The sequence below is a fragment of the Haliaeetus albicilla genome, chromosome 24 (assembly GCF_947461875.1).
Source record: "Haliaeetus albicilla chromosome 24, bHalAlb1.1, whole genome shotgun sequence".
In the NCBI taxonomy this organism is placed as follows: Eukaryota; Metazoa; Chordata; class Aves; order Accipitriformes; family Accipitridae; genus Haliaeetus; species Haliaeetus albicilla.
The window spans coordinates 1,019,746-1,038,103 of record NC_091506.1 but is presented as its reverse complement, the minus strand read 5'-3'; the positions used below and the strand labels follow the sequence as shown (position 1 = coordinate 1,038,103).

The 18,358-nt window shown below is 39.5% G+C and overlaps 1 protein-coding gene across 1 annotated transcript in view; it reads right to left on the bottom strand.

Moving 5' to 3' along the window:
• Window positions 1-4,943: 4,943 nt before the first annotated feature.
• RAD18 (RAD18 E3 ubiquitin protein ligase) overlaps window positions 4,944-18,358 on the bottom strand; it is a 54,149-nt gene continuing 40,734 nt past the window's right edge. Inside the window, 3 exon segments of the mRNA XM_069811763.1 lie at window positions 4,944-5,776; window positions 5,778-5,822; window positions 10,220-10,282. Of these exon segments, the coding sequence (XP_069667864.1) occupies window positions 5,638-5,776; window positions 5,778-5,822; window positions 10,220-10,282 (247 nt within the window). The 3' untranslated portion in view covers window positions 4,944-5,637.

Below are 18,358 nucleotides of genomic sequence, written 5' to 3'. Positions count from 1 at the left end.
ACAAGAATCACTCCACTGAAGCAGTGTGACATTTCACCAGAGAAAAGGGTAATAATGTCCAAAAACATGCTGGTTCATGAGGTTCCACTGTACTATGGAGAACTTGTGGAGGATGCAAGATATTCAAAAGGTTGAAAAGGGGAAATAGAGCAGCTGGGCAGGGGTGACAGGACACAGAGGGGCACAAACCAGATCAAAACATTTGTTTTTCATAGAATGCCCCCCAGGAGGGTCAGCTATAGCAAGGCCTCAGCTGGAACACCAGAACAGTGTGTATATGGAACATTGTTTTTCCCTTTTCCTCCAAAGGAGGCTAGTAAAGAAAAACAACTAAAGGGATTAGAGGCATAGGGAACACGACTTATAAGGGAAGGTTACAGAAACTGGTTTTGTTTCCTCTGGAAAAGATACGACCGAGGAGAAGTGGTAATAGTCTTCCAAAGCGTAAAATTTCCACTTCTCTCCCTACCAAGCTTATACATGTCACTCACTTTTCAGCAAAGAAAGCACCCTTTTAAAGATGACAACAGTTAAGCAAATTATCACTAGGAAACTGTGGAATCCTGGCCACCAGACATCTACATCAACCCATTAAATACAGACCCAGCAGCCCCTTTCCCACCATCGCATGGACAGGATTTATGAAGAGACCAGATAAATGACTGGAAGCCTAGTAATTTAGCAAAGCCCATTTGTGTTCCCAAACTCCATCTGACATTGTTTTTACTATAGTTACGAGGAATACAAATGACTGCACCTGCAAATCTTGAGACAGAAAAATATTTTCTTATTCATCTGGCACCTCTGTGGGTTTGTCTTGACCTGAACTTAAGCACGCCAGATGTCAGCTAACACCTTCAGACAAGAACACACATATCCTGAAAGTCTGGGGAAAAAACAAGTAGTATTGCCAATCCCAACTACTCTAGAAAGCATAATATAGACCCCAAAATGACAGAGCAAATTAATTCCTTGCCTTCTAAAATGAGTCTCCAGCTAGTTTTCTCTAGCTTTCTCTAGAAGTGGAGAACAATTGTTGCACACTGCAGACATGTACTCATCTTGTTGCCACAGCACCCTTCTTTGGCAGGCAGCCTCCTCCACTGCTCCATCTGGAGCAGAGGTCCCTTCCTAGGGAGCAGCTATTTTTTGAACCCTGTGACTTGACTCACTCTCCTGAAGTGTAAAGGGTGCAAGAGAAAAAAACAAATTCACTAAAAAAACCCAACCAAACAAAAAAACCCCCCTCTTTTGATTACATAATATGTAATTACAGTCACAAAAATATGATTCAGAGATTTGCATTTCTTCCCAAAACATCATTAAGCAGACTGATACTGTCATCTGCAGACACAAAAATGGGTTAAACAAGCAATCATTGCCTGGAGATTTTATTTAATAAGGACCCTTCTGAATGCAGGGTCCATGTCAGTGTAATCCTACATGCTCATCAAGCCATGAACCTGCAAAGTCTTAGGCATTTGTATAATCCTCTATGCCAGCAACACACTGAAGTCAGAGCACTTCAGATATATAGCTGTTTCCAGGAGCAGGTCACATGTGATTCAAATTTTTATGCCTCACCATTTAACACTTACCTGCATAAAGATGCTTGCTCAGGATCAGGAACTTAATTTATATTCAAAGGCTTAAAACCTTACTCTGTTTCTAAGCTTGTATTTAAAACCACTTGTCTGCCAATAAAAATTAAGTCACCAACAGCATAGACTAATAAATAAGTGTGGTTCATGGGGAAAAATAGGTAATGATTGGGTATATCTATTCAACTCAGGGAACGAGAGACAGAGACCATAGAAAAAAGGACTTGGTTGAAATGGCTGAAGGACTTGGCTTTGTGGGGCCAGACAGAGCTGAAGTAAATGCATTCTTCTGAAAGCAGTGAATCAACTGTCACAGATCAGGTGTCCTCCTAGAATGAACCTGGTTAATATACACTATCTTGCTAATGTGGGACTGCTACTTAAATAGTCTCCAGAAAGTTAAGAGTTAGAGGTGATTTTGATTGAGTTAGGTATGTTCTTTGCCCAAAGAAAAAGGAAGTCAACTATTTTAATAACTAACTACAGAAGAGCAAAGGAGCATTTCACTCCAAACTGTCTTACAGTGGAATATTTTAAAACCAGGTGGAAAAAGTGTCTCCCCAGTGCATGGCTGAAAAGACACGCTGAACTAGGACAAAAATTAACGCGTTCCCATCTTTGATATGCTTTCCATATCCGAGAGCTTTCTTTTTAAGAATTAAGGCAGTATTCAGAAGTCTTCCAAACTCTGCACAGCACTGTTAGGCATTTCAGAAGGTCTGAGCATCTACAAGCAGAAGATACTCAGTGCTGCCCGGTACCTGCTGCAGAGACTGGTACAGCACAGCAAGCACCCAAACCCGACCGGGACGCTCGTGTGTGAGGGGAAGGCACCAGCTGCAGAGCTGCACGGCAAGGAGCCACCACGGCAAGGTGCCCTGCAAGTCAGGAAGCTTCTGGGAGCACAAGACTGATCACTTCAGGGGTTTTAAAATAGATTCAACTTTGGTTTACGTTCATTTTAATTAGGGTAAGAACATTTTTGTACTCCTAGACTTTGCTCCACTGGTTACATGGCATAGTGCCACCAATATTAAAAACACAAAGCAAATGTACTTGACCTTCTACAAAAATGTGCAAATGTTAGTACTTTGGTAAGTCAGATCCCTTCCCATATCTTATGATGCATTTTGTAATACTGAGGTTTGCTTGTCCAGGGACAAGAAGATCCTGACTACATACTACACAGTCACTATCCCAATCTTGGGTCAAGTCAGGTACAGATATGTTACAATGACATTTCTAACACCCTACCTTCCTTACCTTAGGGATGAAGTGAACTTGTTTCTCACAACACCAAGGTACGCTTTGAGGTAGGCACAGATCTTGAATTGTAAGGGTGCACAATTAATGATGGACTGTCCTCTTTTTTTAATTTTATTTTCTCCACACAACAAAGTCGTATAGGAAATACATCTACCAGGTATCATTTTTAGAATTTCATTAAAAGCTCTACAGAAAAGCTGCAACTGTATTTAGGAGTGAAACTGAGCTATGACTGAATGGCAAAGTCACTATAAAAGCCTTTCATCAAACCCCACATTAATTTTTAGGCATTCAGATCTGATACTGCCCAAGGAACTGACCCAAACCTGCAGTCAAGTTAGCATTATCCATGACCTATTTGATGTCTGCATCAGAGAACCATGAGACTTTCAATAAGTGCTCACCAAGAGGTTACCAAGAGCCTGAAATGCTGCCTCAATTTCATCAGATACAGAGCAATACAAACTTAGGTCCTTGGCCCAATTATATTACTCCATGGCAATTGGATTTATTACTTAACAGATGAGAAAAGCAAGAAAAAATGCTTTTGAAAGTTCAGAGAACATTGAAATTGTGCTTAAGTAAGTTTCAGGAAAGGAATGAAGTTTTGCTAAAAATACACTCCGAACTGCCACTAAAATATCCCTACACTGCTCCATTTGTGCACTTTTACAAATAAATAGCAAGGATGTCATATACAAATACTTGGGTGTATTTTTGAGCACTATTTTCTAATCTCTTTGTGTCACAACAAGACAATTAGCAGAAATGAAAAAAAGACTCTAGGGAATTTACGTAATGTCTCAATTTTCATTAAAAGCTTAAAAAAAAGACTATTTATTCTAAATGCAGAATATGAATGTTTAGTGCTTCTTTATTAGATCTGTCATGTAAATGAAAACAAATCACCATTCCCACTGAAAATGGCACAATATCTTGGTTCAGGACTTCATCTGTTCACACAAGGCTCTTGCTGCCTGCTAAGACATAACTGCACCTAGAGAAGCTGTTATGGGCAGACCAACTTCAGCTTAACACCTGAACAGATAAGAACGCTGCTTTCAGAAACAAAAGCTATAGATTTCAATTGAGACTCAGCCATCCCTTCTCAATTTTACCATTTTTTTCATCCGATCAGGGAAAATAAAGGGTGAGCATGAGTTTAAAGTTTGTTTTACATGGTCTAATTCTCTTTCAGAGACCTTCAGTCTGAAATTGTACGAAACCTGTAACTCTCCTGCTAAGAACACTGGGAAACACTAAAAAGAAAATGGTCACAAAATGGGCAGTGGAAGGATCCAGTCCTGCTTGCGTTGCCCCAACACAGCACTGCAGAAACCATCCTGCGTTACAGACAGGAATATTGAACTGAGTTTTCCTACTGCAAGTGCCCTACCATGTGCTTGGCATCCATGCATTGTCTGGACATGCCACAGAAGACACCAGCTCACTGCTCCTGCTGGGGAGTGAGAAAGGGGATTACAAAGTAGTGATCTTTCCCACTCCCAGGAATGCACTCCCTGAATGAAGTAAAGTAAAATTATTGAGCCACTGCTGAGCAAAGAGCAGCTTGTTCACATTTCTTCCACTGAAGCTTTAGCGTGACGTTTAGCCTTTCCAGAGACACAAGAAACCCCACATTCAAACTATGGACAAGCATAAAATGGAAGATATTTTTTAGAAGGACTGAAAAATCACATTTGACAAAAATGATACCTTTACTTAAAGAAAAATATTTCAGCTAACAAAATGATCCTGCTTTTAAGGATCATACTCTAGAACAATATTGGCTTGTCCTTTAGTATGTGAAACTAAGAGCAGTAATAAGGATTTGCATCTAAATACCAAGAAAGTATAAAGAAATGTATTCTCAATGATCACACCTGTATCTAAATGAAGACCCTTTCCCCTGGTCTTGCTCTGCAGAGCGCCTCAGTGAGTTTCATAACTAGACCTGTCACCAACAGAATGGGTACGTACTTACCTCAAAAGTGAGATTCTGTAGGGCAGCATACAGTAATGCTTAGAAATGTTCAGTCCTCATGCCCTAATATCAAATAATGTAATTTGGGATTTTCACATACTAAAAGATGTAAAAGTCTGAATATGGACTATTTAAAAGTATTCTCATCAGCACAAAATGTGCACTTGAGCCTAAGCTACACAGACACCATCACTACATCTTTCAAGCTTCAGCAAGAAACTTCAAACAGCTAAAGAAAAGGCATATCTAGTACAAGAGTTCAAGTTGGCCATTAGCTACAGGTTTTTATTCTACATGGAAAAACCTTACTTCTGATAATACTCACCCACTGGCAAACATTTAATTTAGTCCAGAGGCAAGAAAGCAATATAACTCAAAGCCAATAGTTTAAGTATCTGGAAGGCTAAACTATAATGCAACATAGGGCAAAGATAAACAACATTCAAACTACCAATTTCATAATGTGTCACTTTACAAAGAGCATCCATCAGCAGTTATACCTCCCCCCGTTTTTGTTTTTTTGTTTGTTTGTTTTCGAGAATTTGCAAAATATGACTACCCTTGAATAACAAATTACTTAGGACACAGAATAAAGAGAAATCTCATTTAGTTTAAGGCTAGCTTTATTGTTTTATGTTCTGCCCATTTCTAGCTTTGATGCCTACATACTTTCACAGCAGAATGGTAATTACCTTACATTCAAAAGTGTATTAAGACACAAAGCCAAAACCTGGAGCTTCTACATTACTTGGTTCTCTTGTTTTGCAAATATCTGATTATGAACTCTTATAAAAATAAAGTAAGAGAGATGATATCTTTCTGGTATAACTCAACTTTTATAAAATCTGGGCTGGTTCTGAAATATACCATCTGTCTCTTCTTTGGTATGCTGGCCTGTGCCTTCCCGTGATAAGTTTGCCAAAGCCCTCACTTGACCTACCGTGCCACTCAGCCTCCTGCAGGATACAGTTCTGCAATGAATAGAAAGAGTAACTTTCATTAAAGCTGCAGATCTGCTTTACTTAACAACCTTCTGCACTTATCAACTGGCCAAACTTTATTACCAGTCAACTAAAACAAATCCACCAAATGACTGAGAAGTTTCCTGGGTGAAGGAAATTATCAAAGAAACAAATTATTTTGCTATGGATACATATCGTAACTGATGTTAACATCCATTACTGCCAGGTAGAAACACTCCATTAATGAACTCTAGTACTGTTTTCATTATTGGCATTCTCATTTCTTCTTCCACTAGGTAATGTGTTTTTCCAACTCATGCAACAAGCCACAGATGCCAAACCCTTAAGCCATAGCATATTGTCTCCTGTACTGCAGAAAATAATTCTGCCAACTGGCATCTCCAGAATGGAGCTCAGGGAGCACAAAAAAAGAAAGATTTGGTTGTACCATCACCAAAATTAACTGCAAGTCACTACCTGCTGACAAAGAAACTATAGTCCACCATCTGCAAGTTTGGAGCTGGCAGTCTCCAAAGATATGAAAAATATGACTGGAAAGGTAAAGACTGTTAGCCTTGCCATTCACTTTTACAAAATTTCTCAAAAATACTTCTAAACTGGATGTTTTTAACATGTACAGTAGACTAGCTACTACCTACAAAATTAAAGCTAGATGTAATAGAAGCCATATACTCCAGGCATTACATAGACAACTAAAATCTCATCAGAAGTATGTCATATATCCTCCTACAGGAAGCACAGAATCATCAAAACCTAAGCTTTCCCCTCAACAAAAGAGGCTGCAATGAATTCTTATAAAAAACACTGAGGAAGTACACGGTTCCCCATGGTAATTAGTTACAGTTCTACCATTATGTGCAAGTTTGTTTTAAAAATATATACCTCTTGTTACCGTTCTTCATGCTGGTGCTGTTGCAGAACAATTCACTCCCTGGCTGTTATCTCTTGATCTGCTGCTGAGCCCTCGCACGAACCAGCAGAGCCCCACAACATCCACAACTTCCAGCCCCATGCTCCACCGCCGCGCCAGAGCAGTCACTCCACATACTCAGAAGCTGAACTGATTGGGTACATTTTCATGCCAATGACTGCATCCTGGTAAAGGTCACTGGCCTTAAAAGCAAAAGCACACCAGCTCATGACACCAACCAGCATTGGACACCCTCACATCTTCGCTCTCATCAGGTGAAGTAATTTTAACAGGTACAGTTCAAAAAACTGGCAGCAGTTTCAACCAGACATTTTTAGGTTGCTATGAAGTCCCGGTCTGTCATGGATAAAGCAGGATGCTTGCTAAGTCAGCCACGGGAACACAGACATTCACACAGTGCTCTGCCGCCAGCCTCATGAACTGCCTCTCCATGCAGCGGATCACTGCAGGAAGGACAAGTTTTCCAAGCCAAGTTCCTTCTCCTAAGGCTAGCCAACAAAACTGCTTCTGGCAGTGTACACCACATGCCATTCTTCCACATAACCAGAAAAATGTGTCTTTGACCTCCACCTGCAAGCACAAGCAGGAATCAAGTCCTTCAACAGACCTTCTGCTGGAAGCCTTCTCTACAGCCAGGGTTTCCAGCCCTCTCGGATAAACACCCCAGTCCTGACAAAGGAAGCACCTGTAATTTCCATTACAGTTTGAGTTGGCTATTGCTCTTCCTAAATCTAAACTCCTCCAAAAATGAAGCAGATGTATTAATTCTACAATACTGATGTATTTTGTCCCAAATCATCTAACAAAAATCTGTGTTTCTCAATAGCCTTCTTAGACGAGTGATCTGAATTTCATCACAGCTGCAGTTCTAGTTTCTTTGCTCGGGTCCCTAAAATTTACAGCTCAGAAACTTTCCACAGTCCTGTTTCTTCCATTTTTTTGATCCAAACTGATTTTAACAAAAAGCCTTGAGACCTGACCAGGTGGATTTTTCCCATTCAAACAAATAGTCAAGCAGGCAAACAGCACAGATTGAATTATAATTTTAGAAAAATATACACATTTAATATCATAACTCAGGGCAGGTACAGAAGTAAAATGAAGCTAAAACATTTATTAAAAAAAATGAAAAATATTCTATTGGATAGCCAAGAACAGCAATGCCATCCATTCCCTGCCACACAAATGTCTGCCAGCCCCATGGAAGGAACCACGCTGCTTACTCCTGGAGTACATCCAGCTATGACCAGCTCTGACCAGGCTAGCAAGGGGCTGCAGCACGATCCTCCTCAGCAGGAGTTAGCACAGACACGGTAAGCAAAGAACCAGGGCCACAGGAAACATGGCAAAAAGCACCTGTCCTGTAATCTAGATGTAGCCTCAAAGTGTTAGTAGACTGCAAGAGATAATGAGCTCAGAAGCATTTGAAGCAATCGATGACAATGGGCATTACCAAGCTCCATAAATTCAGTAAGTTCCCAACTGCAACCAAAAGGAAATCAAGAAACGTCTTCTAACTTCTTATGTCCCCATCCTCATCTCCTCACTGCTGTCCAGCTACCATCCCTCCCTACTCTGGTTTCCCACCACATAAGGCAGAAGCAGCTGTGGTGGCAGCAGCAGCAGCTTCATCACATGCACACTGCCAAGGAGAGAGATGCACATACATGCAGCTGGCAGGAGCAGCTCTCAGTTGTCTTGGCTTCTCCACTCATGTCTTTCACTCCTCTCCAAACAGAAAAAGATGCACTCAAAGGGATAGACACCTGTTTTCTCCATTTCTTGCTGTGCATTTTCATGCCTCAAGCATCTAGCCAAGACAATGCAGGGAGCTGCAAGCTGCTGGTTCCCCTTGCTCACAAGCCCTCCAGCTCTGGTAGCCACAGTTCCACCTTTCCCATTTTGATCACAATTCAGAGCCACAAATCCTTATGGATTGGCTTTTATTCAGGAGCCCAACTCCTAGCAATCCAACTCACTGAGAAATAGCCAGCTGAGATAGAATACTTCACAGGTAATTGATAATTACGCAATGAGGTGGTTACCAAGGACGTTAGATGATCCCTGGTCTCATGATAAATCTTGCATAAATTCAAGGGTCATGCATAAATCTTGTAGCAGATCTAAAAATATCTGTGAAAGATAGCTGTAGCTGCTTACTCTTTGATACATGGCAGCAGCACCAGATCATCACCAGGGGAACAGGAACTAGCATGTGCAATACGTACAACCAAGTATTGTTTACTTTACTGCCCGTCTCAAGGAGTCACTTGCAGGTACTACAAAGTGTGCTTGCAAGTGTCCTTCCCGTAAACACCGCTCACCTTCCCAAAGCAATGCCTCCCTCTACGAGAAATGCTTTATGATTACTTTCTGTTTTTCCAGTGGTGCACTCTGCCATTGACCTCTGACACCACTGTAATCAAGGCCTTATCAGTGTTTCCATTAAAGCTCCTTAGAATCCATTAGGTTATCTGAACACGTTTTAAGAGAGTTTCAAATGTTACTTCTGCCATTAATCATGAATTTTAAGAGCTGTCACAATCTTGACCACATGTGTATGTAATGGATAATAGAGAAAACTGTCATAAATACTCTTTAAAAAGCAGACTATGAGAATTAAATGCAGTATGGTTCTCATCATGCCCCTAAGATCAACTACCAAAGTGGATGTGGTATTTGAAGACAGATCCCAGATCAAGCCAGTTTCAGCTGCAAGGGTAAACTACTACTTTTGCAGACTCCACTAGTCTTCATTCCTGTTTCTTTGTATAACTACAGAGCTTTTCATTTGGTCTAACACTACACTGTTCCAAATTTCACTATAACTACACACCTTCAGCACCCGCATACTCTCCATCTTCATGTATTTCATCTGGTTACTTCAAGAATCCTTGGATGGTTTCTTAGTATTTCCTTGTACAACACCTCGTGCAGCCAGACCCAAATTTTAAATATTACCACTATATATGAGAAGGGAATTTTTGGTTTTAAGAAATAAGATGTTAAGATTTTAAAAACAAGGAAGTGCTCTTCTCTCTGCAAACAGAAGTAAATCAAAACAGATGCTGCAATTCCAGCATGTTCAACTTGACAGAGATGTAGGTGAGACTGACAACAATGTAACTTTAAATACAACAGAAGATCAGATTCTCTTAATTTTCCATAAAAATGAGTTCCGTCATTATTTTTTTTCTTTTTCTTTTTTTTAAAATATATATTCATACTCAAATATACCTTTGAACAATGACTTTCAGTTGGTCATCTGTGGACCCTTGGAGTGCCCAGGTATTATTTTCCAATGATCCAAAAACACTGACCAAATTTTGTCTCGCACAACTGTGGAGATTCTCCAAGAACCTAACTTTTCAGAAGCATTTGCTTCTCCTGCAGAAAACGCATAGGATTCCACCAACTGGAAACAAGGACTTTACCACTCATATATTCTACTTACTTGTCAGAGGATTCTGAACATGTCTCAGGCCCTTGCAGATCTCTCAAAATGTCTGAACTGGAGCTGAAGGGGAAAATAAAACAGATGTAAATTATTTTAGCAACACCTACAGCAAAGTAGGGCTCTACTTAGCAAAGGCTGTAGAATCCATAGATGAGACATACCCCTCCACACAGCACTGGCAACAAGAAATAATTTCAACCAACAGCACAGTCCAGAAAGTTCTGTGTCTGCATCACACAATTTTCAGAGGTATTACTGGGTCTCACTTTCATTATTTAATGTACAACACAATTCTCTCTGTTCTGCTTGTTGGTAATGACAATATCTTTATACTCACAGGCACCAGACAATTTATCTGGAGAGGATTTGAAAGATACTTCGGTAGGTAAAGTACAATATTTCAAAGAGTAAAGGTGTTTTCAACCTCAAAATTCAAGGCTTAGGTGTAAGCTTAGATTTTGACCATAACAAAAGAAATTATCAACATCAAAGAAAAAACCTTGACACCAAAATTGTTAGTGACAAAAATCCAAACTGCCAAGACTGTCAGCAGATCCAGATAAAAGCCAAGTGAAACGCCCTTTGCCAGCCACCACAGTAACTCATCGCACGAACAGAGGTAGCTCATTTTGAGCTGCTTAAAGCAAGTTTTCCTTGTCAAACCTACCTTCCGAGGAAAAGGCACAATCTACAAGAGACAAAAGCATGCTACAGAGGGTCATAACAATCTTCAGCTGCTATCTGCCCCTGAAGTAAAATGTTTTTGTTCTGTGGTTTGATCACATATTCTGAAAAGAATACAACTGACCATTGAAAGACATGTTTCATAAAGCTATTTATTTCTTAATTAAAATAATCAATTTAAAAAACTTTAATGCATGCTTTTCTTAGACAAAGTTAAAAAAAGCATCTCAGTGCCCTGGATACTGCAAATTGAGGTGAATGAGAATTGAATCAAGCTAGATACATCGCAACTTTTTTTTAAAAAAAACCTGCTTGAAAAGACTATTCAGGTTTTAATCTTCAAACATAATTTTACATTCTAACATGACAAGGAAAATATTTCTTTTCTAAGTCAGTATTTATATACTTACAATACAGAACACAACAGGTCAAACTCAGTAGCACTGCTGGACAGCTGAGAAGCTTCAGTGTAAAGGATTTAAGATGGTAACTCAAGATAAATAAATAAGAACCATCCTACATCATGGATTTTGTGGCAATAAGCTACTAACGTGGCTAACAATGGAATCACGCAACTCCTGTCAATGCTCAGCAAGCTTTCAAGCTGTTGCAGTAATAACAGCCCAAAATCCCATCCCAGACTGCTTTTGTAAGAGCAAGCACATAAATGCATAAAGTCTTTATGGTTATTTTGTTTCTTTTAAACACTTAGGCCTACATAAAATTTAAATGTATCTTTAAAGCTTTTCTAGTAGTGAAGAGTTATACAATGCTCACTGGACTAGAGGCAAAGCACCCATCTGCAAAGATGAAGAACGGCTCCCATTGCGGAAATTAGGTGTTCATGTCAGCTGCTAAAGGAACCTGTTTACTGGATCTCCTCAAGGCACTAATGCGACACGGTTGCTTACCGTGCCCTCAACAACGATGGAGCAGAATTTTGCTTGCTACATTTGTATGTATTTTACAGTAGTCACAGAGGCTACTTAAATCAGGGTATTATTAAATTCAGCTATCACTACTGTATCAACATTGGAAGAATCCGTGTCTGTGTAGATATATGAACACATGTACATACACACACACATATTTATTTAACTACACATATGAGCTCAGTGACATCAGACAGACCTCTTCATTGCTCAAAGTTAAAAAAAATCCAAACAACTAGACAGATGATTTCAGCCTGTATTTTAAATAATAAGAAAATTTTGTCAGATTTCAATAAAATCTGAATTAAGTGACCACAATACTTGGTGAATTATTGATCAATAACTTTTACTGCATGTTCAGGCTCTGTGATATAAACTATTGTAAAGTTCTCAAGCATATGCCAAATTGCAGGGTTGCAGAAATCAACTAACAAGTTGGAAAATGTTGTTTTCTGGAAACTCTCTTTCATAAAGATGCCTGTCAGCTCAAACAGTCTGTACGTTATTGCAGAAATTACATAACAAACTATGTTACACAAACAGTTGGGAGATTTTAGTGTAAACCATGGGACAGCAGTTGGATACCAGTTCTCTTGGATTTACTTTAAAGGTTTTACAACAAAATTAATCCTGTTTGTTAGAAGACAGCAGGCATAAATTGTAAAAATACATCCCCCAAGCCATAACTTTATACACAGATATCAGTGCATTTATGTTTGTTCACAGCACATATTAAGGAAAACAGCCCAAAACCACTCATTCTCACAGGACAGATTCCAGCACAGCAAAGCAGAGTCCTGATAACACGGACAACTGTTGAAGTTTACAAAGGGTATTTCTGCCAAAAAAAGTTTTAACAAACAACTTGTCTCATACTAGAGAAGTTGTCTTGGTATAGTAGACCCACATAGTGATTTTACTGAGCACTTTTCAAAGGTGGAGCCACATTTCCAGTCCCTAAGACAAGGGAAGGTGAAAGCTGCTCATCACCCATTTCAGCCCCAGGAAGCCCCAGCACACCTCCCAGTGCAGGTACCACAGTCTGCTGCCCATCTTTACCATTTCAGTAACATTTTCACTGGAAGAAGACCACTTTGTGCAAATATATGGTAAACAGCACTCCTTACCAAGACCTAGAGATGACTGTCTTTGCATTATCTCTGTTGGAGAGTTACGAATGAAAAAGCAAGAATCATTTTGTATACAACTTCCATACCCCAAGCAGGACAGAAGTCTAACATCTTGGCTCATTACCTGATTTTTGAGAACAGGAGTCAGAAGTTCACTGAAACACTTAATATTCAATAACATATTGCATCATTAGAGAGAAGATAATAATTCAAACAGAAGGAATTTAAACCCAAATAATGTCATCAGGCAGCTGACAAGGCTCAGGGTGCGTTAAGAATGCTTTGGGCATACCCCGATCACTCAAAGAGAGCCCTTGGGGTACAACATCTGGTTTAGGCAGTCAGCAGAAGAGCGCGTTGCTGGGCTGCTCCTGCTCACCATACAGTTTTCACTGTCACCCCAGGCTCTCCCGACCGCACACACACTTTCGGTGGCTCCCAGTCCCCCTGCCCACTGCACCAGCGCAGCCCGCACTACGGATTCTCCATGCCCATGGCTCAACACCAGTGCCTCTCATCAGCCTGGATCTCTCCCAGAGACACCAGCCAGCATGTCCTTGCAGCAGGAACACACCGCATCACTTCCAACGTCTGAACACGCCCTACGTTGAGCTAGGATTCCGCTGCAGAGATCTCCACACCCTCAGTGTAATGCATTAGAAAACACCAGTTCCTAGGACACACTGGGAGACTGGGAATCATGTGCAAAAGTACTTTTTTTTTAAAAAAAAAAAAAGCTTTTCTTAAATAAATTAATAAAAATGGCATGCAACTTTTATAAGGTGGCAAGATTCTTTTCATCCATTACCACTTTGTCTCCTCCTGTTGCCTGTTCTCCCCTCTGAAGTAAGATTCATCAGATGTTACTGTGGTGACAACTATAGAACCACCAACAGGATTTCAAGGGAGAAAAACACCACCAGATTAGATCAGAGAAACCTTTTACACATGCACATTTAGTCATAAAAAGGAAAAAGATACCAAAAATATACACAAAGCGCTGGTGCCATATGGAGAAAATTATTTTGAAACAAAATCGATTTAAAAGTTTTGCATGCAATTTTAGAAACTCTTCAATGACTCCCCAGGAACTTTCATGAACTGCAAAATAAATCTGTGGAATTACAAACATTACCCAACAGAGCAGTCTTAATATGGAAACGAAGTCACCTGAAATTAAAGCATTTATAGGGAAAAATGTTTTATCCCTGCACCAATTATCAATACCACTGCTTACAATAACTGGAAGAGGAACAGGCACAGCCCAAACCTCAGCCCCATGCATGAGTACTCAGGCAACCATTTAAATTTCTTATTTCAGCACCAAATCGAATATGAAATGTTCAAATGATAAACATGGTAAAACACAATGTAAAAACAATGGTGGATGGGGCAAGTTTTGAAGTCCAGCATTTTTTTTACTCTCAAAATTATAAGTCCGTCAAAAACTCATTTTCAGTACACAAACTGGATGCCCAAGGAATGAGTTATTATCATATTTCTAAAACCTACTCCAATGTTCCAGTTACATTTAAAAAAAAACAAGGCGGGGGGGATACAGGGGGCTATTTGTGTGCTTTTAGTCCACTAAAATAGAAAAAGAACAGGTTTGATGCCTGAACATGATGTACTTCCTTGCCTTGAAAAATGTAGCGTTATTATCATTTATCATCAACTGTGTTTGTCACAAGCAAAACAATAAAAGTGAAAAAACTTGGCTAACACTCAGAACAATAAAGCAAGTTCATAATTTGCATGTGTAATTCACAGTCTATGCCTACCAAATTATTTTAAAACCGAGCACAAAATGTCCTAGAGTGAGTTACCACCTTAGCCTATACGCATAGATGTGAATGGGCTATCAACTCAAGAGTAATCAGAGTCCCCCAGCAAACCAAATCAACTCTTATGCCATAATTGCATTGAGAGACTGAGCATATATATATACACATAACTGTACAAAACCAAACTGCAAGGTTATGAACTTTCCAGCTGTAGCTAAAAAGCCCTTTGTTTCAGAATTTCTTCAAACAATCCATTGTTCCAAGCCAGTCACTCAATGAAACAGTTCTCTCTTAAACATCAATTTCTTTTACAAAGACTGAACAATTGCTTGATTTTGAGTTGAAGTAATTATATACCTTTCTTCCACACGCAGGGGAAAAGAATTCTTTGCAAATTAAAAAAAAAAAACCTTAAATATGCCAGACAGTTGAAAAACAATTATCAAAAACCAGTTTCAACTACACAAAAGAAATTTTGACCACCAATTGAATTAATACCTTAAAATAATCCTTTTTTTTTTTCCCTGAAGAAAACTCCTAAGCTCTTCTTATCACTGAATGATTAGCCCTTAAACCGAAGAAAATGAATTAAATAAAAAAGAAATGGCTACCTCATTATGTATGTTGTTTCTATAAATTTTGGCTTAGGAGGACCAAAGAGATCACAGAATTTAGAATGGTTTTGTTCATTTCTTCAGTATTTTCTGCCTTTTCAATACCCCATAGATACCCACCTATACTGAGGTCAGACAAAGCAAAACATCTTTGGACATTATTCAGACTCCAAATCCAAGACAATTTACCACAAGAGGTTTTCTGTCCTCTTGTTTATTAAAGGTCATTATTCTATCCTAAAATTTTACATATCAGTTCCAGATGAGTAAATTTTTATAGCAAAAACATTAAAGTTCTGAAACTTAGCTGCTGAAGATGCAATAGGCTGACAGACAAGGTGACAGGGTGCGAAGAGGTTTCATTTCCTAGACTTAGTCATGTCTCCACATTGAGAAAAGTGCAGCTCCAGCGACTCGGGCAATTCCCCAACTCTGCCTCACTTTTCTGCAGGATTAGTTTCTTCTGAGCACTTATAGACAATCAACCAAGAGTAAACTATTCCTTTCTTGACCATCATTTAGATCTGACTGCCACCCCCCCCCTTTTTTTTTTTTTTTTTAAGATAAACATATCACCTTAAAATAGAGACAAAAAAGCTGACATAAGTGTGAATAACATGTCTCTTTCTAAAAATGAAAGGCGCAAATGTCTCTTTGAATTTGTTTATTTTAAGGCAGATTAAGTTCCTTCTTGGCTTCATGGTGAACAGCCAGTGTCCTTTAATCAGTCCATCTAGTTATGCATTATGTACTTAGCTCTGGCACATACATTGTGCGTTTTTTTCCTCAATGCCAGCATAAGAACTAAACTACAGCTTGTCTCATTTTACCAATGTCACTTGAAGGTGAATGCCCAGTCCCATGGAGTGAGGGAAAATGGTTTTATCCACCTCGCAATCCTGCTTCCACTTTGACCTGCCTGTGATAAATAGTATGAGCTTGCTGCTGGAGTGGCCTTAAATCCTGTGTAATGTCCAAGATTAACTATTTACTACAAAGTCTTCCCTGGCTTCCCAGTACCTCCCCTTCAAACCACACACCGCTGGCACCACTGAGCATGGCTTTTTCTTCCTGTCTTTGGAGGACAGCAGGTTTGCCAGCCTTGGACCTTCCCCAGGACTCCCCATGGAGGGTTCTCGTCTATACTAAATATTACACAGGTTCCACTGTTTCACTGTTTTTCTTGACTCTTTCCAGGCTTTCTTGGCTTTCAGTGGCCTCCTCTGCAGCTCGAGAGCACACCTTTGAGGCTCTGCCTTTAGAAGAGGAAAAGATCTGCTGGATCTATCTTAACTGCTTTCCTTAGGAGTCTGGCCAGGAGATGTCCCAGTTGGGACATCTAGGCTAAAGCACTGGAGAGCCCTGGTGTACTCACGTCTGTTTTCAGGGCTCAAAGATGTCCAAACCCCATGGCTCTAGACTAGGGACTGATGTCCTTCTGGATACATGCCATATATAATCACTTTCCCCCATACACATCTGAGGTCATCCCCTGTTACTGTTTGAAATTACTTCTCCGGGACTGTCTCCACCATGCCTCATAGTTCTTGGCCATTTGTTAACGGCTCACAGTTTTTGGAAGAAAGCTATGAATCAACAACATAGCAGAGAATTATCATCATCCTTCCACAATGAACCCATATTTGAGGCCAAAAATCAAGGATTAAACACTCCTATCTAACATTGTAATATACATCATCTCTGAGCCAAAGTGGTTCAAGATTTATTAAGTTAAAAATGTACTAAAGAACTGAAAAAGGCAGTTATTCCCCTGATCAACACATTTTCATATACTTCTCTCATTTGACAGTGATGGCCAGCCTAGGGATCAGGACAACGCTTTCTTTAAACTCAGACTGAAGCAACTGCCAGGGAACAGCTTACACAGCTTTTTCAACCGTTCCATCCCGTCAACGGTCTCTTTGACAAACTGATGTCTACTCAGAGGTTTTCAGAGCATTTCTGCCATCCAGTGAACTCCAGACTAACTGAAGCACAGCTCCATATTTCTACCTCTTCTTCCGCTGACGAACTAAAGCCCAAATTCTGCAAAGCACATAAATCCAAGAAGAAGTGACCAGCTCAATCCAGATCTTAGATCGTGATCAGTAGCTCCTAACCTTAATGCCAAAAGGCCCCACTTATTGCAAATGAGGCCCCTTACTTGGGCATGAATTTCACCTGGCAGACGCTGCAGTCGCTCCATGTATTCCAACGGCAGAGATTTATACAAGCTGTGGATATAGCACTTTTCCACCAAGATTTCAAAATTAAGTCACTGTGTTTCAGTATACACCTTAATATCTCAGACGAGGCCAACAATATGTATTGTCTACTGTTGCAAGTCTTTCACTCTAGCCATCAAGAACTGGCATTTTTCTTCTAACACAAAGTTTTAAAGAGAAATAATTTGTTTAAAAAAATGAATATTATCCCCATTATATAAAATACTTTAAATAGAATATTTCCTCTACATACTTCATTAACTGGCTTATCATTGTCCCACCTAGTTTCTTTCCTAATTTTCCTATCATTTAAGTATTTGCATAAAATTTGGCTTCAGTCCCAGAAAGTAAAAGAACGCACTGGGACTATTTATATGGAGCACTAAAGTTCTATGAAAGCTTTATGTATGACTTCATAGCTTTGAAAAATTATCCTTTAAAAGTCATGGCTTTGTTTTAGAGTTTACCTCTTAGGGACATTTTGCTCTCTTGGTGGGATCATCAATGTATGAAGAGACATGTTTGGGTCAATGCTATAACCCCCATGCATGGCCTGCATCTTTTTTCCAGCAGGTGTAAAAATTTTCATTTTCTCAATTAAAGTATCAACTTTTGAATAATATCAGTACATCAGTGATTACTGTACAATGTATCAATTTCTAATATTGACCAACTGCTCCTTTAGCAAATATTGATATGAGATTGACAAGAGACAGAAGGTCTTATGAAGGAGAAAACATAAAAATCACTAATTTACTTGCAGCTTC